The sequence below is a fragment of the Plasmodium inui genome (assembly GCF_000524495.1).
Source record: "Plasmodium inui San Antonio 1 unplaced genomic scaffold supercont1.30, whole genome shotgun sequence".
In the NCBI taxonomy this organism is placed as follows: Eukaryota; Apicomplexa; class Aconoidasida; order Haemosporida; family Plasmodiidae; genus Plasmodium; species Plasmodium inui.
The window spans coordinates 116,027-139,282 of NW_008481864.1; the positions used below are offsets into that span (position 1 = coordinate 116,027).

The 23,256-nt window shown below is 39.6% G+C and overlaps 4 protein-coding genes across 4 annotated transcripts; 2 read left to right on the forward strand and 2 right to left on the reverse strand.

Annotated features, from left to right (window-relative positions):
- Window positions 1-106: 106 nt before the first annotated feature.
- Window positions 107-1,471, reverse strand: C922_04831 (hypothetical protein; the record flags this gene model as incomplete). Its single annotated transcript, XM_008820409.1, has 1 exon — window positions 107-1,471. The coding sequence occupies one exon, from the start codon at window positions 1,469-1,471 to the stop codon at window positions 107-109; it is 1,365 nt and encodes a 454-aa protein (XP_008818631.1).
- Window positions 1,472-3,118: 1,647 nt separating this feature from the next.
- Window positions 3,119-9,619, forward strand: C922_04832 (hypothetical protein; the record flags this gene model as incomplete). Its single annotated transcript, XM_008820410.1, has 1 exon — window positions 3,119-9,619. The coding sequence occupies one exon, from the start codon at window positions 3,119-3,121 to the stop codon at window positions 9,617-9,619; it is 6,501 nt and encodes a 2,166-aa protein (XP_008818632.1).
- A 644-nt stretch (window positions 9,620-10,263) lies between these two features.
- Window positions 10,264-11,688, reverse strand: C922_04833 (hypothetical protein; the record flags this gene model as incomplete). The annotated part of the gene is made up of 2 exons (XM_008820411.1): window positions 10,264-10,406; window positions 10,548-11,688. 2 exons carry the CDS (start codon window positions 11,686-11,688, stop codon window positions 10,264-10,266), a joined length of 1,284 nt encoding a protein of 427 aa, XP_008818633.1.
- A 1,643-nt stretch (window positions 11,689-13,331) lies between these two features.
- Window positions 13,332-21,285, forward strand: C922_04834 (hypothetical protein; the record flags this gene model as incomplete). The annotated part of the gene is made up of 2 exons (XM_008820412.1): window positions 13,332-13,427; window positions 13,615-21,285. 2 exons carry the CDS (start codon window positions 13,332-13,334, stop codon window positions 21,283-21,285), a joined length of 7,767 nt encoding a protein of 2,588 aa, XP_008818634.1.
- Window positions 21,286-23,256: the final 1,971 nt, after the last annotated feature.

Sequence of the window (23,256 nt, forward strand, 5' to 3'; positions counted from 1 at the left end):
AGATGCGGAAGGGAACTTGAAAAGGAATGCAGCGCCTGTCAATTTTCCGGAGGGAGAATGGCGGAGGAGGATGTGGGGGGCGCTGAATGACTGTGCTAAACTGGGGCTATTTTCTATATAGTGCAGTTTTAGGGGCACTTCCATCGGGCCCCGCCTTACTGGAAATTAAGTCTGTCGAGTTAACTATTAAGTCGATGTACTGCACACTTTTTTTCTCATTCGAAATTACATTTTTCCTTTTCTGCTTTTTATCATGATCGTTGTCCGAAAAGAAGAGGATTTTCTTGCGCTTCCTTTCCTTTTTGATATTAAATTCGTCTGCGCGGTATGATTTGTTTCTGTCGACATCTCTGTACTTATAAATTGACGTGCTTCTGTTCTTTTGTTTTGAACTTTGCTTCCAAGGGTGAGGGCCATTTTTGGTTAGTGCATCGTTTCCATGTTGAGATGAATTCCTTTTCCCACTTGTGCAAGTTGTGTGGTCAGGTACAACCTGGTCTGGTCTCTTAAGATGAGGGGGTGACCTTCCTGGGGTATCAAAGGAATGGGAGCGCCTGGGGCAATGATGGCGGTGGTCGACCAGCTGATGCGACGGGAGCCCCTTGTCAGTACACTGCGTCGCATTTTTTTCCTTAAATTTATGATAAAAAAACAGATTTTTTTTTTCTGCCTTTTTGAGCAATAGGTAGTATTGGGTTTTCTCGGCGTCCATGTGGTCAATATTTTTTTTTAAGGCATCGACCTGGTTGGACAAGAGTTGGTTCTCATTTGTTAATTCCTCTATTCGACTTTTTAGAATTTTTTTCTTTGACTTGTTGAGCATATTTCTGTACTGTGCTTCTTTATGTAATTTATAGAATTTTTCATATTTCAAATTTGTGTCTGTGATTTTTTTTAAATATTCGTTCAGAAGAGATTGGTAAGTTTTTATCTTCTCTTCAATGTCGTGTCGGTTATTTTTACTATCATGTAAATGTTGCATTATGGCTTCCACCTTTTGATTAATCTCTGCGTACATTTTATTAAGTACATTAATATGGTTCTGTGTGAGCATTTTTTTGTTTTCCTTTTCTTGGCTATTATTTTCTTTTCGGTCACTTAGTTGGGATTTATATTTTTCATTTTCCAATTTGAGTCCTATAAGTTCTGTTGCTTTCAAATTGTAATTTTCTTTTTCCTTACTGAGACAAGAATTCAGTACGTCCATTTCTGTTTCTAATTTTTTTATTTTTATATCATATTCAAAATTGTAATTTTCCATTTCTTTGTCTTTTTTCTTTTCTATATTACTTACCAGCTGTTTATATTTCTCTATTTCATTTTCCAGTTGGCAGTTTTTCAGCTGTACTTTATGTATTTCTTGCGTGAGAATTTCTTCCTTCTTTTTTGCCTTAACATACTCCTCGCAGAATTCGGTTAGCAGAATTTTACTTTCGGTAAATTTGAAGAAGACCTTCTGTTCGTCGTTCATCTTTGTGTATGTTTGTGAGTGTGAAGGCAGCCACGGATGCAAGACTCTTAATGTTGCTAATTCTTTTATTTTCTGGGGGAGACGGCTTTTCCTCCTTTCGATCTGCACGGGTGCAGCTTTTGTGGGGAAATTGTCCAAGAGTTGTACATAGACCAAAGGGGGAATAATTTTGACAATAGGAAGGAGGATTTCCTTCGGAGATGAACCCACTGTATGTGTGTCGGGGGGATGAGGAAGGTTACTAAGTTGTTTCGATTGCCACGCCAGAGTGGGCCGAGCCCACAAGAGAAATGATTCACTACGACGTGGCGTTCCTTCCTACGATGGGGCGGAGCAGCAGGGATCAGTATATTCCCCCTGACGCGACGAAAAAACGACTCTTCTTTTCAAATTTGAAGTTGCGTATATAATTTGTGCAGAATGAATGGGTCTACTCAGATCGCTACAAAAGTTGCAATCTGTTTATCACAACGGAAGGGGACATATCCCGCTGCGCCGTTACGTTTTAATTCGAAAAATGTGACCATCCGTTGGGAGAAGCTGAGCGGATGTTCTTTTTCCCTCGTGTGCAAGCAAGTTTGCATACTTTCATTTTAGAAGTTATTTCTTTCTTTTTTTTTTTTTTTTTTTTTTCCCCTTCTTGCGAATTTGTAGAGAACGTTTCGAAGTGCCGTGGGACTTCCCAACTTACGCGAAAATATACACGTGAAGCAGGGCCTTTTTTTTAAACGCGCTGCATAAGGAAGTATCATAAGTCGCGTAATCACGCACGCAAAGTATAAAGGGACGTAGATGTGTAGTACTACATTTGAACGCCCCGACAGGGGCATTTATAGAAATTACATGATCACCCGCATGTCCTCATTTATGCATACGTATATATATTAGTGGTGAAAGGGAGAGAAATTTAATGAAGGATTTTTCCGATTCATTCCTCATGACTCTTAAAGATTTCTCGTTTCCCGCTTTCCAACCCACCCCAAATGGGGCATATTAATTTTGAACATAAAAAAAGGAAGAATTAATTTTGACATGGTGAAACGTTTTAATAAGCATGGCTCAGTGATATATTTATTTATTTCCTTTTTCACATATAGTGAATTAAATTTGGGTAACTTTGCAACTGTTTTGTTTTTTTTCTTTTTTTTTCTTTGGGGGCGTGGTTTTTTTAGGTATATTATTTATATATGCGTAATATATCAACCCCTGCATGTATGTAGCTGAAGGGGTGTTGAGCATATATATGTTTTCGTTGGGAAGCTTTAATGGGGAAAGGCGGAAAAGGAGTCACTAGGGCCATTTGCATGTGTATGTCATTCAAACATAGCGTAGGGGTGGCCACAAAAACGATCCACCTGTAGGTGTAACTATAACTCTAGTTGTACCTGCACGTCTTCCCCCGCTTCCGTTCATTATAAGGGCATTCTTCCAAGTAGGAAAGTGAAAGAGGAGGTCATTTGTGAGTAGGGAATTATTTCAACTATAAGAACACCCGCTGAAAGAAAGTGCTAATCGAAGTTAGCCCCCTCTCCACACACCGCCCCCTCCGGACAGCGCGGACATGAGATAGCACACCAAAAAAAAACGTTATGAAGCTAAAGAAAAGAAAGGTTTTAACCCATACATAGAAATCCAGTTAGACATATAATGAAAAAGGAACTGAAAGGAAAGAAACCAAAGGGCAATGTTAACAGTAGTGTTGTAAGTAGCAATTTTAAAGAAGAAAAGAGGATAATTAAAAAAAAAAAAAAAATTTACTTCAACAACGCAAAGGGTGTATGCCCAAGTCAGGCCTACAAGGGTACTGTAAACACAGGTTCAAACATAAATACCAATATAAATTTGAATATAAATAACCTAAATTTCGGCCACGTCCAAGGACAGGGAACAGAGGCACTGCAGCATAACCTAAGAATTCACCCCAGAGCGATAGGGGGAGGCGGACCCATATACGGATTTGATGCAGGGGAAATAATAGACAACGCTGCAAATAGAACTAGAAAAGGCATTTTACAAAATGTGAATATTTCACCAAGGGGGAAAGACAAAGATGGTAACTATTTCACGACAGATGTGGACGCAGGGACGAACTCTTTCGATGTGAAAAATAGGAAGTTAAAGAAGAATGGAAGTAGCGGCCTAGGGACGGATAAGAAGCCTTACAGAGGTGTCGGAAATTCCAATGAAGGAAACACTGGAAGGGTGGATGACAAGTCCACCTTTAGGGGGAAGGATGTCGTTTCACTGGATGGAGCAGAGGGAAGGGCAGCGAGAGCAGCAGATGGAGCACCAATAGGTGACAACTTGATCAGAAATGGAAGCACTTTCGAAAGTGCAGGCGGAGCGGATAACAGAGAAACAAACCAGCTTAGAGGAAGGATCAGCGTTGGAAGTAATCCCCCACAAAGAAATTGCTACCGATTCAGTAGCGGTCACTACTTTGCGAACTCACCCAACAAGCTGAACTTGGCCTACACACATAAGATTTACAAGAGTAGAGCCAGTATTTATACCAAAAAATATTTTAAAAATAACAAAATCGTCAATAGTAGTATGACTGGTCAGGTAAAGAAAGACGAATTTAATCCTGTGCATAATTACAACATCAGTTTTGTTAAAAAGGGAGCAAGTAAATCCCTATCAGATATTAAGGACTCTGGGAAGGGAGACCATACCGAGGATAGCTATTTTGAGTTTTCAGAAAATGGGATGAATGCAGTTGAGGGTGGTAGGGATGATTTGGGCTCCCCCTTCCATGTGGATACCAGTAAGCGCAGTGGCGTTTTGGACAGTGCCAGCTGTAGGGGTCAGAAGGGGGGTTACTCTCTGTACCGGGCTTCGGCGAAGAGTAGCGGCCACGAAGTCAGCAATTGTGGTAATTGCGGTAAGTGCGAAAGTTGCAAAGGTCGAAACATTTGCGGCGCTTCTAATCTGTATAGCAGGGCGACGATGCATGGCATTTCAGGTAGAGAGAAGAAAGGAATGGGGGAACCTAACCTCTCTGGTTCCAATGTAGAACCGGTAGATACAGAGCGGGTCGCGGAACAGGACGAGAAGATGCTCAGCGAGGAGAAGCAAAAAGAGAAAGAAGCATTTGCGCAAAGTTATTTAGAGAAAATAATAAAACTTCTGTCAGACAAAGTAAAACGTATGCTGACTGTGACAGATAAGGAGTGCATTCATCTGGTGAGATCCATTGTAGAGCTTCTACAGTGTATAAAGAAGATCATAAATTGGTCTGAGCAATGCCACTTCCACTACAGTATATTCGGCATCGTATTAAATATCTATGCCCATGTATGTGTTAAGATATTTGCACAAAATGACATTTTAAAAGTAACGAACTTGAAGTGCCTGGTGTGTATGTTCGAAATCCTGATTATGCTAAGAAGAGATTCTTTCAATCTTTCTTACGGCTTTTTTTTATTTGTAAATTATTTGAAGAGCAACATCCATGGGATTGACATCCTGACCAAGAAGAACTTAAAATACAACACCAAGGTCGTGAATAATGACGAGAAGATATTTTTAAAAATGGTAAACTCGTTTGTAACTTTGATTTCCCATTGTGCTGAAAGCCAGAGTAGCATGGTCCGGGTGGAGTCTCTCAAGTCATTTTGCTGCGTGTTGGGCATGTTGAAGGGGAGGCGGCGGAAGGACGGGACTGCTCAGGGGGGATGGGAGGCGTGGAGAAAGGTAGAAGAGGGGGTAGAAAAGGCGGTAGATAAAGGGGTAAAAAAGGGGCTAGGAAAGGGGGTATCAAATGACATGGGCTACGAGATGGGGAAACATTTAGGCAGCACCGTTATGAACAAGGCAAAGGGGAACTCCCTTCGCCAAAGCGAGCCAAGTGATGAACCCGCCTCCGCGGTGTTTTCCCCGTTCAGCAGAGCCCTAATTATGGGGAGTCTGGTGGGCAAGAAGAGCACCATGTACAGGGGACACACCACGGGAAAGATGATAAACCTGCAGAAGTATTACTTGAGTTTTTTTAAAAGTAGCTACATGTGCTCAGAGGTGTACACGCAGAATGGCGGCGAAGCAGGGAGAAGAGATTTCCCTAATAGGGAAAGTGATCAAAAGTGGGTTGCCTCTCAACCGAGTTCTGTTAATAAAAATATGGGGTCGAGAAAAGAGAACATCAATTTGTATAGAGCCAATATGAGCAGCATACCAAATCACCACTGGCCAAAAAATAATTGGCACGAAAATGCAAAGGATGGAAATCCACACTTCACAAATGACCAACTTGGAAGCAACAGAAATGTAGAGGAAATAGAGTACAGAACAAAGAACTCTATTTTGTTAACAAACTTTGAAACCATTTTTAATAGCGAGCCCAGTAATGGTTGGTTGACGAACAAACTAGACGACGAGGATGAACAACACATGTTGCTTTTCATCCTCAGGATATTCGATTTGTTTGTCGACCTGTATCAGGATAAAGAGATAAGTGAAATTATACAAAAGAACATCGTGTTCTTTCTTAACCACATAGATGTCCACATATTTAGTTACGTGACGTATTTGATTACCAAGATTTCGCACATCATTCCGATAAATAAAAGTTTTTTTAATAAATATATATCTGTCCTTTTGAAGAATTTGAACAAGGAAAGACGCAAGTTTATATTCCTCATGCTATCCTACAGTAGGTACGAAAAGAATGGTTTGTTCGTTGTGTTGAACTTGCTGAGCAACTTGTGCGTTTATAATTTCCATTATAAGACGGACACCCACTTGATGGATTTTGATAGTATTTCTGATGAATCTTTTAGAAGGAATTTGGGGGAGGAGAACGACTGCGGGGGTGGCACGGGCGATGGGGTTGCTGGTAGGAGAAGTGGCATCCGGGGAGGTATCGCCCGAAGAGGTACTACAACTAGTAGCATCACAGATGAGTACAACACGCATCCGTCGCTTAACCCAACGAATGAAGACTCCTTTGGAGACGCGAGAGACTACAATAATGTTAACGAGCATGAGGTGTACCTTGTGGATCATATGATACACAACAATGAAGAATGGTGTTCTGTTTATGCCGTTTTGATTGTGCTGTCATTTAAGTACCCTAGTTTGATGTTTTCTTTCTTTTTTAAAAAATTTGGAGACAGTTTTGTACAGAACTGTGACAATTGTTTACCTCATTTTAATTTGTTCGATTGGTCCCACATATTTGGGTACTACATATCGAGTGGTGTTTTGAATGTCGCTCTGGAGGGAGAGACTCAAGTTAAATCCCGCATGTTGAATGGGATGAGAGGCGGTGGTGGTGTGCCTGATGGTACCGCTTCTCCGGAGGAGGACTATGGGAGAACTCCCACGAGTGAATGTTCGGGCCCCAGCGAGGGGGGCCAGAGGGATGAAGCGATCCTCACAGATAACAAGAGGGGTGAAACGAATGAAACAACAAGAATTGGCAGTATCATAGATCAGGCAAACCAGGTGGATACCCATATCAGAGCAGTTAGGAAGCAGAGCCTTCCGTGCAAGGAAGAGGTGGCACTGGAATTGCTAACCCATCAGATGTACGCCTTTTTAGAGTACCCGCATTGTGTCCAACCAAGCATAGGTGATCGAGAATGGAGTTTCTGTTATGTGTACATATCTAGTGTACTTAATCTTTTTTTTAACAAGAATGCTTCCTTTTTTGGAGAAAATTGTTTCTTTTTTAAAAAAAATATATGGCACTTATTCCACGACCGATCGAATTTGAAGACACACCATTTTCTGGACTATTTAGAAATGTTTAAGGATTCAAATTTTAATTACGTCAGTGAGAGTAGCGAATTGGTGGGGATGCTAAACTGTGTCATTAACCCTTCGGAGGAAGGAACCGAATTCGCGGAGAAACGCGAGAAGGGGAGTAAGCAGCTAGAAAAGGGAGTCTCTATAGGAGCAGATTTAATGGCCAAATGGAGACAAATGAACAACAATAAAAAGATGGTTTCGTCTGGAGATAACACAAAGGATGACCCTGACGCAGACTTAATACATTTTAAGCAACCCTACATGAAATGCTGTGGCCGTATATCCGACGAGATAGAGGATCACATGACTAGTAATCTTTTTTTTCAAATTATGGTGAGTGATTCTTACTCGCCGAATGATCCGCCCTTTGAACACTATGAGGAGTATTTGCGAAAAATTAGCGTCGAATTGATTGCGGCTCGGTTGATACAGCAGGAGAAGGCGGGCTTCACCCATTTGTGCTGCTTCAACAAGGGGGACAATTTATTGAGTGATCTCTTTTTGGATGACGATCCTTTCGTAGAAACGGTGACTACCTGTTTGGAAGTTCCATTTTCTCGTCAGAGTGTAGCGAAGCAGGGGGACCTTTCGAGCAGCAGCGTAGGGAAGGAGAGACCAAGTAGTTTGGCACAACACCCTGCAGATGGTAGCCCTGTTGGAAAGGATACAACTATTGTTTTGTCCAACACGATTGACGAGGAACGTAAGGTTCTCGATGCGATTATTAAGAGGAATGTAAAAATGGAGAAGCAGCATAGGAAAGGCTTTGTCGATTTGGACGGCAGACTACAATGGTCCATTGAAGAAGGGGATGATCAGGGCATTAAACCGGCTAACAATTTTAGAGCGTCTGAACATAGTTGCGGCGAAGACAAAAAGAAAGAAAAAATTCGGCCATATAGTGTGAGTAGCCACGTTGCAAAATTGTGTGGAAGCAGTGCCGAAGGAGGTAAAGCAATGGAGCGAAGGGTATCCGAGGGAAGGCACATACTACAAAGGCGAAATTTTGCCGAGTTTAAATTTTTGAAAGCGAAAATAAAAATTTTGCATGAAGGGATGAAGAATGGAATTCGAAGGAGGGAAAAAATTATAAATTTTCAGAAGAAATTTCCGGAGTTTTTTTACCATAAGAAGGTTATCAATATAAATCATAAAATAAACAAAAATTTGATTAAAATTTATTACCTGTTCAGTGCGAATTATTTTTACACAACAAATATATCGCAGATAATTCACACCATCATGGTGAAAATCTACCAGGAGGATTTTTTTCTGTTTAAGGCGTTGAAAGACTGCTTTTGCAGTTTTCCTGAAAGTGGTAAAAATGTATGGAACAATTTTGAGGTTAAGGAAAGGAATTTTTTTTACAATTTTATATGCAAAGCGAAGGAAGGGAGGCATGTCAAAGCTGTCGATTGGATGGAACAATTTAATCATGTGTTAGTTGGGGTAGATCAACTGCTAAACGGAGAGGACAAGAAAAATGCCAGTAACACATATTCAGTGAACGTTTTAATAAACAAGATATTAAAAATTATTTTAAAACATTTGAAGAGTAGAAATTTTATAAATTATAACAAGTGTCTGAATTTTCCTTTTCTCTTTTTGTCTTTTTTTGACATAAAAATTAAGTTATCCTTGGAAATGGAATCGTTTCCATTTTTGGAAAAGCTCGATCAAGGAAATTTTAAAAATATACTCTTAAATTTGCCTGACCACGTTAGGTACTTTTTTGGCAGCTTAGTTTTGTATATAGAGTATGAGGATATTTTCCTTGTGAACAAGGAGAAATGCCAAGTGAGGGAGACCCCTCGTCCACCCAACAGTACCCAATGCCGAAGCAGGCGGCACCGAAATAACTTAACAACATACAATTTTATCATCGAAAGTATCCTCGCGGAAGATTATTCTCTGAAGAATTTAAAAAATATGAATAAGACAAACAAGAAGGAAACAAAGAATTCTCTCTTCGCAAAGCGGAAAAAAGCAAAGGTGGAAATCCAAAATGTGAAGAATACCTCCGACTTTGAACTGGAGGATAAATATTTGAAAGTGCACAATGCTAACGTAGGGAAAGAAAAAAGAAAGGAAAAGATAAAAAAGGGAAACGGCCCATTCAAAAAAATAAACAAATTGAATTATCACAAAATAGACGTTAGCGAATGGAACGTAAAAAGTTTCCGTTGTGCAGGTGACAGCCCACGCGGTTACGCAACACCATTTAGGAGTACCATAAATGTTGAATTTAAAAAAACTGTTCAAATTAATTTTGATTGCTCTTCCACTTTGCCCGTTAAGTGCAAAATAAACTTCTGCTATTACCACTTCCAGGACAACGCGTTTTGTCTTTTCCCTCTAGCCAGGACGAAGCATATTTACGTGCATCCGTCGCAGTGATAGGCCAGGAAAAGGGTGAAAGTTAACGCGATGGCGAAGCGGAAGCTTAGAGATAGCGAAATTCGCCACTTCTTGGGTGATGAATTACTGCTCGACTTTTTTTTGTTCTTCTGAGGTGTGTGCACGTTAGGGGTCCACATTGATCATATAATTAATCCCTCGCAATGTTTCTTTTTTTTACGAAAGAGAATAATTCCCCCTATTTTTCCGTTTGAATTTGTTTAATATGTCAATTTGTACCGATTCTGCGTGATTTTAAAGCGCAGTAAAAATTCCCCCTTTTTTGTTACTTTTTTTTTATAGCTGGAAATTGGAAAAACTTTGTGGCAGTCCTTCTGCTTCACCATTCCGTCATTATCTCGCCCAGCGTTCACTCAAAAATTTTCCTTTCTTGTCGCATAAGCGAACTGGTTCAGTTAACCTTTGGACGGGAGGGAGACGGGGTCACATACAGACGTATAACACGAGTTGTTTCTCAAGTTCGATCATTTGGGAATTAACGTTGGGACTGTCCTCCTGGAAAGTGCACTAAGGGGAAGACACGTTATAGGCAGGCCTGTGTGTTGTGGCGAAAAGAGCGCTTAAGTCGTTTCAGCAGTTTAAAGAGTTTCAACAAAGAAATGTACCTTAATATGGGGTCCAACTTAAAAACGGAACATTCCTACTAAATTGTCGTTGTTGGCGTTTTTCTGAAAATGGCTGAAGGCAAAATCTTCACTTGAGCCGGACAAGCAGTTCATTCTCGATGCATTGTATCTGTGGTGCCGCCTCGGTGCGGGAAGTTTGGCTAAAGAAAAAGGGAAATAATATCATATGAGGGAGGTGTGCTTCTTTTTGGCAATGTGAACATTCATAGGGGTTTTCAATATGCACAGAATTGGAATGTCTTAATTTTATTTTTTGTTTGTTCTACCTGTGTAAGAATTACCATTCGCGTCGCTAATCCTTCCTGAGGACTTCATGGAGTGTCGTTCTAGGTATCCCCTGGGAACGTTCATTCTCTTATCGTACATTTCGATAGTATCCTTCCAGCGAACGGTTTCCTTTTCATTTAATGAGAGGGAATTTTCGTTTGTCCATTTTTTTCTTTTGGAAGGATAAATATTTTTCGTATATCTGGATCTGTCCAAAATTGTCCCTTTATGTCTGTAATTTCTTTTCTGTCGTTTGGTGTTTTTCTTGCGAACTGCAGTTGGAGTAGCATATTCATTTTTGTTGCGCGTCCCAGGACTGGGATTTCTCGACGGTTTATCACCAGCGCGTGTGTTAACGTCAAATGATTGTTCAGTGTGGTGTATTTTTCTTTCATGTGTATTTTCATTTCTCTGATTCAGCAGTTCCAAAGTGAAATATTTTAGTGAGTTGTCTCCCTTGATGTTGGAATGATATTCACGGGGATGTTCACACCGGTTGGCACTTTCCTCATTAAAAACGTCACTCTTAGTATCAGATGTTTTGTAGTACGAGCTGTTCAGATTTGCAAAGTCGTTGGCTTTGTATGTCGCTTGAGTAGGGGAGCTTTGTTTTGGCAGTTCCAACATATCCTTAATGTATTTATTTAAACCGTTACAGAGAACATTTTTAAAGTTTTCAATTATTCCCTCATTTGGGAGCTCAGCTTCTGGGTTCACATTTTTGCCATTAATTGTGCCCCCTATCTCTTTTTCCTCTTGGCTATATTCACGTAATGAATAAATTCTCTGTTTGGTCCTTTTAGAGGGCAATGTGAGGTGCCCAGGGGCGTCATTTCTATTTAACTTCGAGAACATATTTTTCGTTTTTTGTTTTTTCAAAATGATGTCTATGTCGTCTAGACAGTCATCCGAATAGGAGTATTCGTAATTTTGGTTTGGAAGTTTCTCGACCTGTTCAAAATCTGAGTTAACATGACAGTTTTTTTTCGTGTCGTGTATTATTTGATTTATCGTCTTCTCTAACTTGTAGTGTAAATTTTTTTGCCTGCTCCTTTTGTTGATTAGCTCTTCAAATTGTTCATCATCAGATGGGGTTATATTGGAAAGGGCATCATAGTAATAGTTGCTGTTGCATGAGAATTGGGGGCATTTCATTTTTTGCTTCTTTCCTTAGACAGTGTGTTGCTTTGCAGAATGGTGATGCGGTGCAGAGAGATACGCTGCGATGTGATCACTAAGAATGAGCAGCCACATGACAAATGGGAAAAAGACAAATAAGTCCAAGAAAAGGCATCAGCTGATTAAACAAATAGTTGAAGGGATAAACAAGACGAGAACAAAAAAACGAAAAAAAAAAGGGGGAAAACAAGTAAACAGTCATTAGCAGACACCTCGGTGGAAAAGAACATTTTTATAAAAGATTTATTAAGAGCGAAAAATAATTGGGTGAAGAAAATTCCGAGGGGACTGTTTCCTTTTTCCCCTTTATGGAATAGCTGTGCCTGAACTTTTCTCTTTTGAAAATTAACGGATGAGATGTATTCGCCGAAATGGGAAATAATTAAGAAAAGTGAAAAGATGGAGAGGGCCGTAAAGATGTTTTCCTGTCTGGGAATTATTTTTCACGCCTTGGGTAGGAGAAGCAGAAGGGTATGTAACCATCAGGTATGTAACCTTCAAGTATGTACACTTTTTTGCGTCATCAAAATTGGCGATTTTTTTTTTTTTGGAAATTGAAGAATGTGCAAAATGGATTGATTTCCCGCATGGTTATGTGCACAAGTCGTAATTTCCAACTGAGCATGCCTTCACGGAAGAGGAAACATCAAACGGTTTTATTTTATTTCATTTTATTTTTTTCCTATTTTCACATTATGTACCACTCTTGTTCCGCCGCGCAGCCGCTGTAACTGTCTTTTGTGTGATGTTGCTCTTAACCCTTCGTAGTAGGGAGTGACACAGTATATGTTTTTTTTGTTTTTTTTGATACACCTCATTGGTATGAGGATGCAGAAATGTGAGGGGGGTTAAGACACATTCCTTTCTGCATAAAATGTGAAGAAGGCGTTGTTTTGTGGGGAAGAATTCCCCTTTCAAGAGGATTGTGGTCTAGGACAAAACAACATAGTGCTGCACGGCGGACGCTTCGACATTTTAAAGTTGGGGAACTGACACAAATGGACAGGACTCCCTTTGGGGGAGCTCGATTGGGGAAGTTCTGCCATTCCTTTCCACGTTGGGTAATTTGAAACACACTCTTAAGATTAACAAACTGGAGAAGTTACAAAAAATTTGAACGAACTTTTAATTTTTAAATAGGGCAATTTGGCAATGTTTTTTTTCGTGCTCCTGACCCCTTTATTTTATTGTATTTTATTCTATTTTATTTTATCTTCTTTTTCCACCATTTTAAATTTAATCTATTGCACAAGTCAGCATAACGACTGTTTAGCTTTAAATTGTTCAATTTCGGCAAAATATTTTTCCCATTTTCTGTTTGTTTCATGTTTTTTTCCTGCTTGTAGCACACGCAGGTGATGATTCCTGTGCGTCAAATGAAGTTCACGAGGAGGAGATTTAAGATGGTGATAGCGGTATGCTGAAAAGGGAAGGCTTCCTTGCATGGTCACTTCGTTGTTCATTTTTTCTCCATTTTTTGAAGCTAACGTAGAATTGAAAAATGATAAGAATTGCCTAAATGAAGTGGCCCATTCTTTGCATATTCTTCTCTTAACCGAGTTTGCACATTTTTTCGCTTTTTTTTTTTTTTTTTTTTTTTTGGCCATTTCGCTCCAAAAATGTCCGCTGAGGAGGTGAAGAAAAAGAGCTACGACGATATCCTGCTACAGTTGTGCTTGACGGGGGATGACAAGATTAAGCCTGTCTTGTATAAAGTAACACGTTACGTGGCGCTTGAGATGAGTGTTTTGTAGGAAGGGCTATGTGCCTTGAAGCGGCATCATGTGTTGTACATTTTGTTCTTTTCTTACAAGATGGGTTGCAATACTTTGTGGTCACTTTACTCGTTATGGTTCTTTTATTTTTATTTTATTTATTTTTTTTCTTTTTTTCCTTTTCCAGTTCATCCCCGTGCTGCTTAACGAACTGCTACTTAACCAAGGGACGCCCCAACGAACACTGATAGAAATTGTGAGTCACTGCATTTTGAGATGCAAATCGTTTCAGCGGATTGATATACCCCTGTCGGAGATAGTGGGGAATTATTTCCAACACGTGGGCAAAGCGAACGGGAACAGGATTCTATATAACAGCACCTTGTCTATATTTCTAGATATCGGTTTTAAGAGCGCAGACGATGGAGAGAAGATGAAATTTCAAAAGATTCTAATAGAAAATGGCGCCCAGTTATCTGCGGACAGGGAAATGGGTATCCTTATGATGATAAAGTTTATCGAATGTTTGGAGATTTTAAATGATGAGAGGAATAAGAAGGAGATGGAGGAATACTTTTCGGGGGAGTCTATATTTGCCAAACAGATTGTCCAGTTCATAAAGCACACAAATGAATTTTTGGCGATCCCAATATACTGCAAAAATGTGGAGGAAATAAAATTTCTTCCAAGTGATGTTATTAAGATATATAAGGACAAATTTCGAAATAGTAAAAATTACTCGGTGCAAAACCACATAAAAATGAAGAAGAATACGCTATACTTTCTGAGCAGTTTTGTGTGCAATCACAATCTGAGTTACTCTTCATACGTTATTTGCTCCACTGAAAAGTATGACGAAATTAAGGAGTATGCCAATTCGCTGCTACTTGGGAAGAAGCGACTCATAAATTTTAATGACGCCCATTTTATAGCCACAAATTTGGACATACTGAAATATTTTGATAATAATATGTACCCAGTGCAATATGCGGTAAAAATTCTGACTTTATTTCTCAACAGCTCTGAGGTAGCAGTCGATGGGGCGCACTTGGACTCTTTGATGAGTTATATATTTTTTTTCTTCTTCCACTTTCTTAACGATATGAAGAACATCCACTTTGAGACAGAGTTTTCCAAGTTTCACGTTTTGTTCCATGACAAAAGAGAGTTTGTAAAATTTTTAAATCGAAGTGGAAACACCATCATCAGTCTGAAAAATGAAGATTTGAAAAAGTGCCTCTTCAGCTTAATGTTGTTCATTCTGGAAAAGACCTCAAGTGAGTTTCTGCATGACTATGTTGAGTGTATCTTCCACCTCATTTTCTGTTACCTGAAAGGGTTGGATGAGGAAGGAACGGACTCTGACCCTGGTGGTAGTGACAATTCCGGGACATTTACAGATATCTGTACTATGATAGATAAATTTTTCGAAAAGCTTCTGAGGGAGGAAAAAATTAATATGACCGTGTTGGGAAGGGCGTACACTTTGAGCTACTCCTTCTTTGACAAGCTGAAAAGGTTTAAGAGGAGGAGCAGAGAGTCGTACATACGGCACAATAATATAACCAGAGTTCTGTTGTCCCTGGAGAAATACTTCCAGAGGTGCATGCAGGTATGGGGAGTGGTAGGAGAAGAGGTCCAACAAATGGGGGAGTGTGTAGATCGTATAGAACAGAATGCGGAATGGTGTGGTCATATGGGTAACTCCATTTCATCCGAACAAAATGGACTGTTTGGATTGAAGGAGAAAAAAAAAGGAGTTGCTCCAACAAACGGAAGAGACATTCGAAAAATAATAGCGCAGAATGTTGAGCATTTATTGGACCAATTTGTACCGTTCGTAGATAACGCGTTGCTAATTAGTGTGGTGATGAAATGGGCCGTTAGCATATTCCCCGCGGGGAGCTATGAATGTGTGTACTACCCGCTGCTCTTTGAAAGGAGCAGTAACGTCGTTTTGTCAGACTTAGCAAGGGATTATTTGAAAGGGCAGAAGAAGGAAAAGAAAATAGCGTTTGACGAGTACACCTTTTTTATTTCCAAAAAGTTGTTTCGCGTGAACGATGGGTGTGTGGTTCGCCCGTTTGGTGCTGCGTATGGGGGGGTAGGCGGCGAGGACAGTTGCGTTGATAAAATTTGCCACGGGGCCAATTGTGACGAAGGAAATTGCAACGAGTGCAATTGCGAACAAGAATCATTAAAGTACAGCCAAATAGTTCAACCCAGCTGGGTTACCACACAAAGTGCAGACCTTGCTACCGAATATGCAAACACGCATTATGCAGAGTATAGGCTAGACCAACTGCACAATCTGCTTCAGTACTACAAGAAGATAACCTTTTGCTCCTTCTCCCACGTTGAAAGTGTCTATTATGCCGTCTTGATACTGGACCTGTTTCTAATGGGGACGGTAAATCTTGAAAGGAATATGAAGGAGGATTACCTAGTTGTGTACTCATCCGTTTTTACGCTGATTTTAAAGAGGTTACGTACCTTCCTGAAGAGAATCAAAAAAGAAGTAGACGCGAACTTTAGGAGAAAACAATTTGAAATGTTAGAAAAGAGCGAGAGGGGCCTGTATACCCATTTGGTAGTTTTAGCAAAGACAAGAATGCAGTTAATTTTAAGCAACATGCTGTACGTAGGCAATCACAAGCTGGTAAAGAAGGGAACGAAGTTGCTGGCCAGAATATATCTGCTTGGTAAGGAAACGCACGCGAATCTATTTGACGACCTAGTGACTGATTTGACGTCAGAAAATGTGGAAAAAGTAGCTGAAAAATCGAAGGAGGAGAGTCATGTACTATGCGCACATATGTACCTATTTGGTTACTTAATAAAAAAGAAAAAACAAATTGGTGAAAAGTATTCCAAGGTTGTAGAAGTGGTTACGAATTGTTTCCTTCACATACATCACAGCTATGTGAAGGAAAAGAAAAAAATTGAAGAGACCGATTTGTTGAGGTACTGTTTTAAGTTCCTCCGTTTGGTGTTTTTTTCGAGAAATTTTGTGCAGACGTGGCTTAAAATGGTAAAAGAAAGTAGCTACTCAGAATTGCCCCAAGGAGGAGAAGATTGCGCTGTTCAAATTGGTTATATAGTGGAGGTTCTCATGGAGATATTGAAATACGCCAAGGGGAATTTAACTGGCGCTAATATATGTTTAGTAAAAAATGTGTTAAAGCTGTTAAGCTGCTTACCCACACTGAGAGATGATAGGATTAATGCCATTCTAAAGGAGGACATAATGGATTCCTTCCATGTGGATAATTTACAAATTCAACAACTCTATGGTCGTTACATATCGCACATGATTCTGCGATTAGAGGGAAGCTATGCGGATAAAATAGCATCCGATTTTTTAAATTCCATTTTGGAACACACGCAAGTGGAGGCAAAAGAATGTGGAAACAAATTTCTGTGCATAATTTTGTGCTATGTTATAAATTACAACCCCTTTTTGGAACACGTAAAGAGAAACTTCGCATCGATAGCGGAGTTTTTCATTTCCTTTATCAAATTGAGGAGCGATGTATATTCTGAGTACTGCTTTGTGGGTTTAAGTAGTTTGTTTTTTGCCCTTTCCGTTCAGTCCATTGTGGACATGAATGATGTGGACAACCTGGTGAGGGTATTTTGCTTTTTAAAGGGAGGAAAAACGAGCAGGGAAAAAAAAGGCACAACTGTTGAAGAGAACAAGGCAGTAACTACATCCTCTAACGACTCAGAAGGGCTTGCTAGCACGAGCAACATGGAGGCCTTCTCAAATATTGCAAAATTCACGAAAGAGGAAACTACCGCACTAAGGAAGGAACGAAAAATGAGTTGCGACATTTTGGAGCAGGCAAAGGATTACCTTGACCATATTTCCCTCTTGGGCGAATCCAAGGGGAGTGTCCCTAACCAAGAGGAATCGCACGAACAGGCGACGTTAAACAGTAAAGCCCGTAGCTCCATCGGTGTGCCCATCACAATGGTAGACAAGGAGACGGTGGAAAAATTCGCCGAAGGGGTGTACCGCACCTTCAGTGATGCGAATGAGAATTTGTTGTACAAAACATATTTTAGAAAGAAGGAAAAAGAAGTAGATAATAATTTTATAAACGAAATAAAAAAGTTTGAAAGTAGAAAAGACTACGTCTTGAACAATGTGTATCATTATGTTAGTAGCGAAAGGAACATTGAATTAATTGGGCATTATACATCCCTGGGAAGGCACTGCTTTAGCTACCTGTATCCCTTTCTCTTCATGCAGTACTCTGACTTGGCGCTATACAGGTGCGACAAAAAACTGAGGGATTTTTTCGCCCATGATATGGGGAAATACGACGGCGGCGATTTAGACAGATATGGAATGACTTACTTGTTGGGTAAATTAAGAAGAGGAAGAAATAGTGACCAATCTGGAAATGGCGACCAGGTGCACGCGTATGAATTCGTCCCCTCCCCTAGTGTAGACGATTTTAAGAAGGCTAACAAAAGACTCTGTCATATCGTAAAGGCCATTTGTAAGGAGCTGTTAGTACGTACGATAAGAGCGCGACACGAAATAATAAAATTGAAAATTTTTCAACACATATCCGTGGCAGATGTGAGTAGGACGATGAAACGGGTAGAACGGGAGTTTTTACAGATGAATTTCAACTCCACGGATTTTGCTTGCGTGATGGATGCTCTCAACACAGAGCTTACCACTTTCGTCGTCGTTAACCATAACGAGCTAATTAACGATGCCATGTTGATCTTCGTAACAGATATTCTTAAGAAGATAGACTTAAAAACGTTTTGCCAAAAAATTGCCCCCTTTTTGTCCTTCATTTGTGCAATAATTGAATCAGCCATGATGAACAAGGAAATATGCATCACCTTTCTGAATACATTTAAAAGTGTGTGTGTTAGATTTTTCTCCGAGTTGGGTAACCCGAACAGGGGTAATCACGTGGGTGTTGGGGTTAGCGGATTATTCACTGTGAACAATGTGGGGAGCCCCCAAGAAGAAAGGGGAACTCTCCCAACTGCAAAATCATGCACAACGAAGATGCATAGTAGGAAAGAACAAGGGACCCCTGAGAGGGATCACGGACCGGGAGGTAACCACACGAACGAAATTTTACAACAATTACTGCAGTATTACCAAAAATTTGAAAAGAAGAAAAAGGTAGAACTATATTTTAGAGACTGCCTAAACAGTTGCATTCTGTCATCAGAACGTCTCAGCTTCCACGTCAAGACGTTGCTTCAGTTTTATATACATAACAGCGAAAAGATGGAAACGGATTATACCGATCTGGGAATACCAAATGAGGGGAAGGACGATAGTTACACAAAAAAGGAAATCTTTTTTATCAGATTAGTCAAGTACAATAATTTAGAAAAGGAAAAAGAAATTTTAGAGAAAATAATCACCAGCTATGAACATTTAACAGACATCCAAGAGAGTGTTAAACATATTTTTTCATTCCTATTTGAAGAGAATAACGTGGGTAAGTTTATGTTAAGTTCTGTTTCTTTTGTAATTATGAAGTTACTAAATAGGTACGAAGTGTTACTAAAGGGTAATGCATTTTTAAATGTTCAATTTTGCATAACGGTTTTTTCCTCCATTGTGGAGTTTATTTCAAAGCACATGTGTAATTGTAACTTGTCCTATGTGAATGACTTGTTGTACTACCTGGTGCACAGAATTCCGTTTTACCATTATGTAAAGTTTGTGCACTGTACGTTGCTAAGTGAGCACTTCGAATCGACTAGCCATGTTAGGGATGCGCAGCAGGGTAGAAATTACTGCAGTCAAGTAATCCTTTACTTGCTGAAGAAGAAATACCTTCTCGATTTGGATGATGAGCATATTTTCAGGGATCAAAAGAGAGTAGGTGATATAAAGCAGTACGAAGATTTAAAAATGGTGCATGATGTGAACTGCCAGGTGAAAGAATTTATCGGAGGAGGCAGCTTCAAGGCGAAGGTGGAGCAAGAAATAGGAGGTCCACCATTGGGCTGTGACGATAGATACTTGGAGCATGCTGATGCGTCGAACTGTCTTCCCCTTTTAACCCTAATCGGTGAACTGGTAAGGAGCCCCGCTATAGTTGACCCAGAAGTAATTTTACACCAGGGGAGTGATCCAGAAGAAAGGGTAAGAAAGTATGTTGAAAAAGAATTAACTTCACTTGGGTCGAATCACAATATGGTCATCTCAGCACATGTTCGTGCTGCAGTGACCAAAGTTTTGACAGCCGAAATTGTTTCCATGTGTGAAAAGGAAATGGAGCAAAAAGAAACATTCGAAGAAGAAAATAAAATGCTGCTAAAAAAAATGGAGTCCAAATTAATTGCCACAAGTTTTATAATAAAAAATATGAAAGATGTTGATAATAATAATTATTATAAAGATGTCTACGAAATTTTACAGAAGAGAAACATTTTTCACTTTTACAAATTTTTTAGTGAGTACGTAGAACAGTTCCACAACTTTTTGGATTCCACCTTCACGAAAGATAAGAAGGCATGCTTTACGTCGATAGGAATATTTGTCGATTTCTTCATTGACATGTATAAGTGCGAAAATTGTGACGAGGTGGAAGCAGAAAATGTGGAGAAGCTTTTAAATTTGTACTGCAAGATAAGGGACTTGTTTAGGGGGGCCAGAACTGGGGAGGGTGACCTTTGCTTTTTCTCCATTTTGGCGCTTTTAAAATGCCTTACTTTTATGCTCCTTCTTGTGGTTAGGAATAAAGCGAATGGGGACAGATTGGAAAACGTGTCCGTAAACCTTCGAGTTATTGAAAGAGGGGTTCCAGTTGATGAGGTAGAGATTTACACCATGTTTAATGAGATTTTGGACGCGCTTGTGGATGTACGCGAATTTGAGCTGTTTCAGCACCTATACCTATTCGTTTTTAATATTCCCTCTCCTTATTTGGAAAATTTTAATTTTGTAAAATTATGGAAATGCGTCCTTTTTTTTATAAATAAATACTTCCATAGCTGTGGTGAGAGTGTCGCTAATTATGACAGCAGCTCATGTGTCCACTTCTTTAAGTTGGGGATGTGCCTGTTGTGCTATTTCCTGTCCAGGGAAGATGACATGAGGACTTGGTTGCACCTTTTCAACTATCAGTATTTAAACAGACTCTTTAAGATGGAGCACCTCCATGACTTTCGATTCGAAACAAGTGAGGAGCATCATCAGGAGGATATCCTTAACGGTATGCGCTTTGAGGAAGCAGGGGAAGCACAAGATGGTACAAATAGATATTTCCGAATTAGGCGAATCGGGAAAATCGAGCCAATCGAGCGAAGCGGTCCGGACGACTCACAAAACTGCGAGGAGGGCGCGCTCCCAATCGGGGAAGAAGCGTTTTCTTCCAATCACATAGAAAAATTCATATGCCTCCTATTTGAGCTTAGCAGAGAAAATGTGAGCATTCTAGCTGTAGTAAAGACATTTTTTCAATTCCTTTTTTGTAACAAAATATTTTTCCACCAAATAGGCGAGGCAGACATGTGGGGAAAGGTATATAATTATATTTACCTATCCATTGTGAGAAACAAAGCGAAGAAAGCTTTTGACCATTTGATGGACATATTGAACATACTTTTGTGTATGTACAACTCTTACGGTTATGAAAATGAGCGCGATAAGACGATATACTTGGACATAAAAATTAAAGAATTTGGTTTCGGCCTTTTTGATGAAAGTGCGAAGAGTGATAATGTGAGCTGTGCCTTGTCCACTTTCGTGTTTATCACTTTTTTTAAGATACGAGAAAAGTCCAAGTTGTTTGTGTTTCCCGATCACGTTACTCAGAATTTGCGGTATTCCATAATGCTCAATTACCCGCACTTTTTTTTGTAAAGACAGTTTGGGGGTAAATTCCTGCGGCTGCTGCTTTGTATGACCCACTTCTGGTCGTGTGAAAATCCTCATTCTTTCGGAGTTGACACCCCCCAAATGTTTCTTTTTCCCTATTTTCTTCTCCTCAAATATATATATGTATGTAGGTATGCATGTATCCCTCTTGTTGGCTCTTTTTACCCTAGTGTGCATATGCATGTTACGTTTTGTGGATACGTTTGTTCCTCTTAAAACCAACCTTATGGCGCCTTTGCGCAAATCAAAAAGAACATTCCTTGGGATGTAATACTGCTTGAACTGTGATCCATGTGAGCGGTCAGTTTTTTTTTCTTTTTTTGAGCGGTTTATCCCATCCGTGTGGGATATGAAGTGAATTCGTGAGTTTCACATCATTTAAAATGTTAATATTACGCAAGGAGCTATTTGTGGGCCATCCGAGGAGGCGTTATACCATGCGTTTGAAATGAGAAATGGTTGTGAGGTGAGCGGCTTCACAAAAACGGAAAATCAGAGTAAATGTTAGAATGGGTGCCACACTAATGGGCGTGGAAGAGCAGCTGTGTGGACATATTCATCCCCCACAGTGTATATTTTTACGAACGCTTAAACGTGTTGTCGGTGCAATTATTAGCAGCTCTACGGTTCCACTTTATCGGGAGGTGACGCATATAACAGCTTACAAGGATGTTCCTATTTTTGGGAAAAGAACTTATTCGAAGTGGTAGCACATACGGCGTTCTGTGTGAGACGTCTACGTAGATTTCATGGGGGACCATCTTCTCACGTGTGTTAGCTTTGGGGGCAGATACCTTACACGTTTTATATGGTTCCATAGGGAGAATATATTTTTGGCGCGCTTGTAACAACGTAATTTCATCTGGCTGTAATGCATTTTTGTGTGCCCACAATGTGGTTGTACCTTTTCAGCTAAGGTTCAGAGTTGCAGTTATTCGCCTTTGACGAAGCGGAAAATTGACAAACTGAAGGCTTTTTGCAATTATTTGGTGAACATTTATATTTTATCATAATGTTAATTTTTTAGCTGTTATGTAACTCCTGGGGGAATTTACCATCCTAAACAGGGTTATCATTTGTGGCATATATTTTTTTTTTTTCTTCTGCCCTTCCCCAGTTCTACATTTTTTGGTGGTATTTTTTTGAAAGGGTTGAGAAAAAAGAATTCTTTTTATCTGGCGCAGTCCCTCTTGTGTGACCCCCACCCCGAGGCTCATGGTTGTGTTAAGTTTTTTCTTTTACAAGAACCTGTTTTTAAGTTTCAGTGGTTTCTCTATTCCATGTTGTATATTTCGCGAACGAGTTTTCTTTTTAATTAACATTTTTTTGTAGTCAACAGGAGAATTTTATTAATCCGTGGATTGCATCAACTGGGTATTACTTAATGCATATTTTATATACGCTGATGATAAATAGGCGTTTTTTTTTTTTTTTTCGCCTTCTCCCCATCAATTCTTCCATCATTAAATCACCTTTTGAGATTGTTTTAACATTACCTGTGACGCTATAAATGGGTTTGCCCCTTTGGGTTACAATTACGTATGCATAATTTGGTAAATTATGAAGGCATCATTCGTTTTGCCCCTTGAATTTGAGATGTTCTTTCAATATAGGCAACATCCTTTTTGTGATAAATTATTTATTTATTTATTTTTTTTGAACCTCTTCTTTGTTTGTGGAAGGAGTGAAAATTACAATTTTCTGACATTTTTTTTTTCTTTTCCTACATATGGGGGATTATTTTTATACATATTTCTGCGAATCGTTTTGAGAGTATTCGCACATTTTTTTCAACTTGGTGGGAATTTCTTTTTTTTTGGGGGGGGTTCCTTCCCCTATATTGTTTCCCTTTTTTCTTTCCCCTCCCCCGTTTTCTTATCTTCACATAGTACATATCACATCAACGGCGAAGTCTACCTGTATAATACACAGTATAAGGCAAGCTAAGAAGGTAGC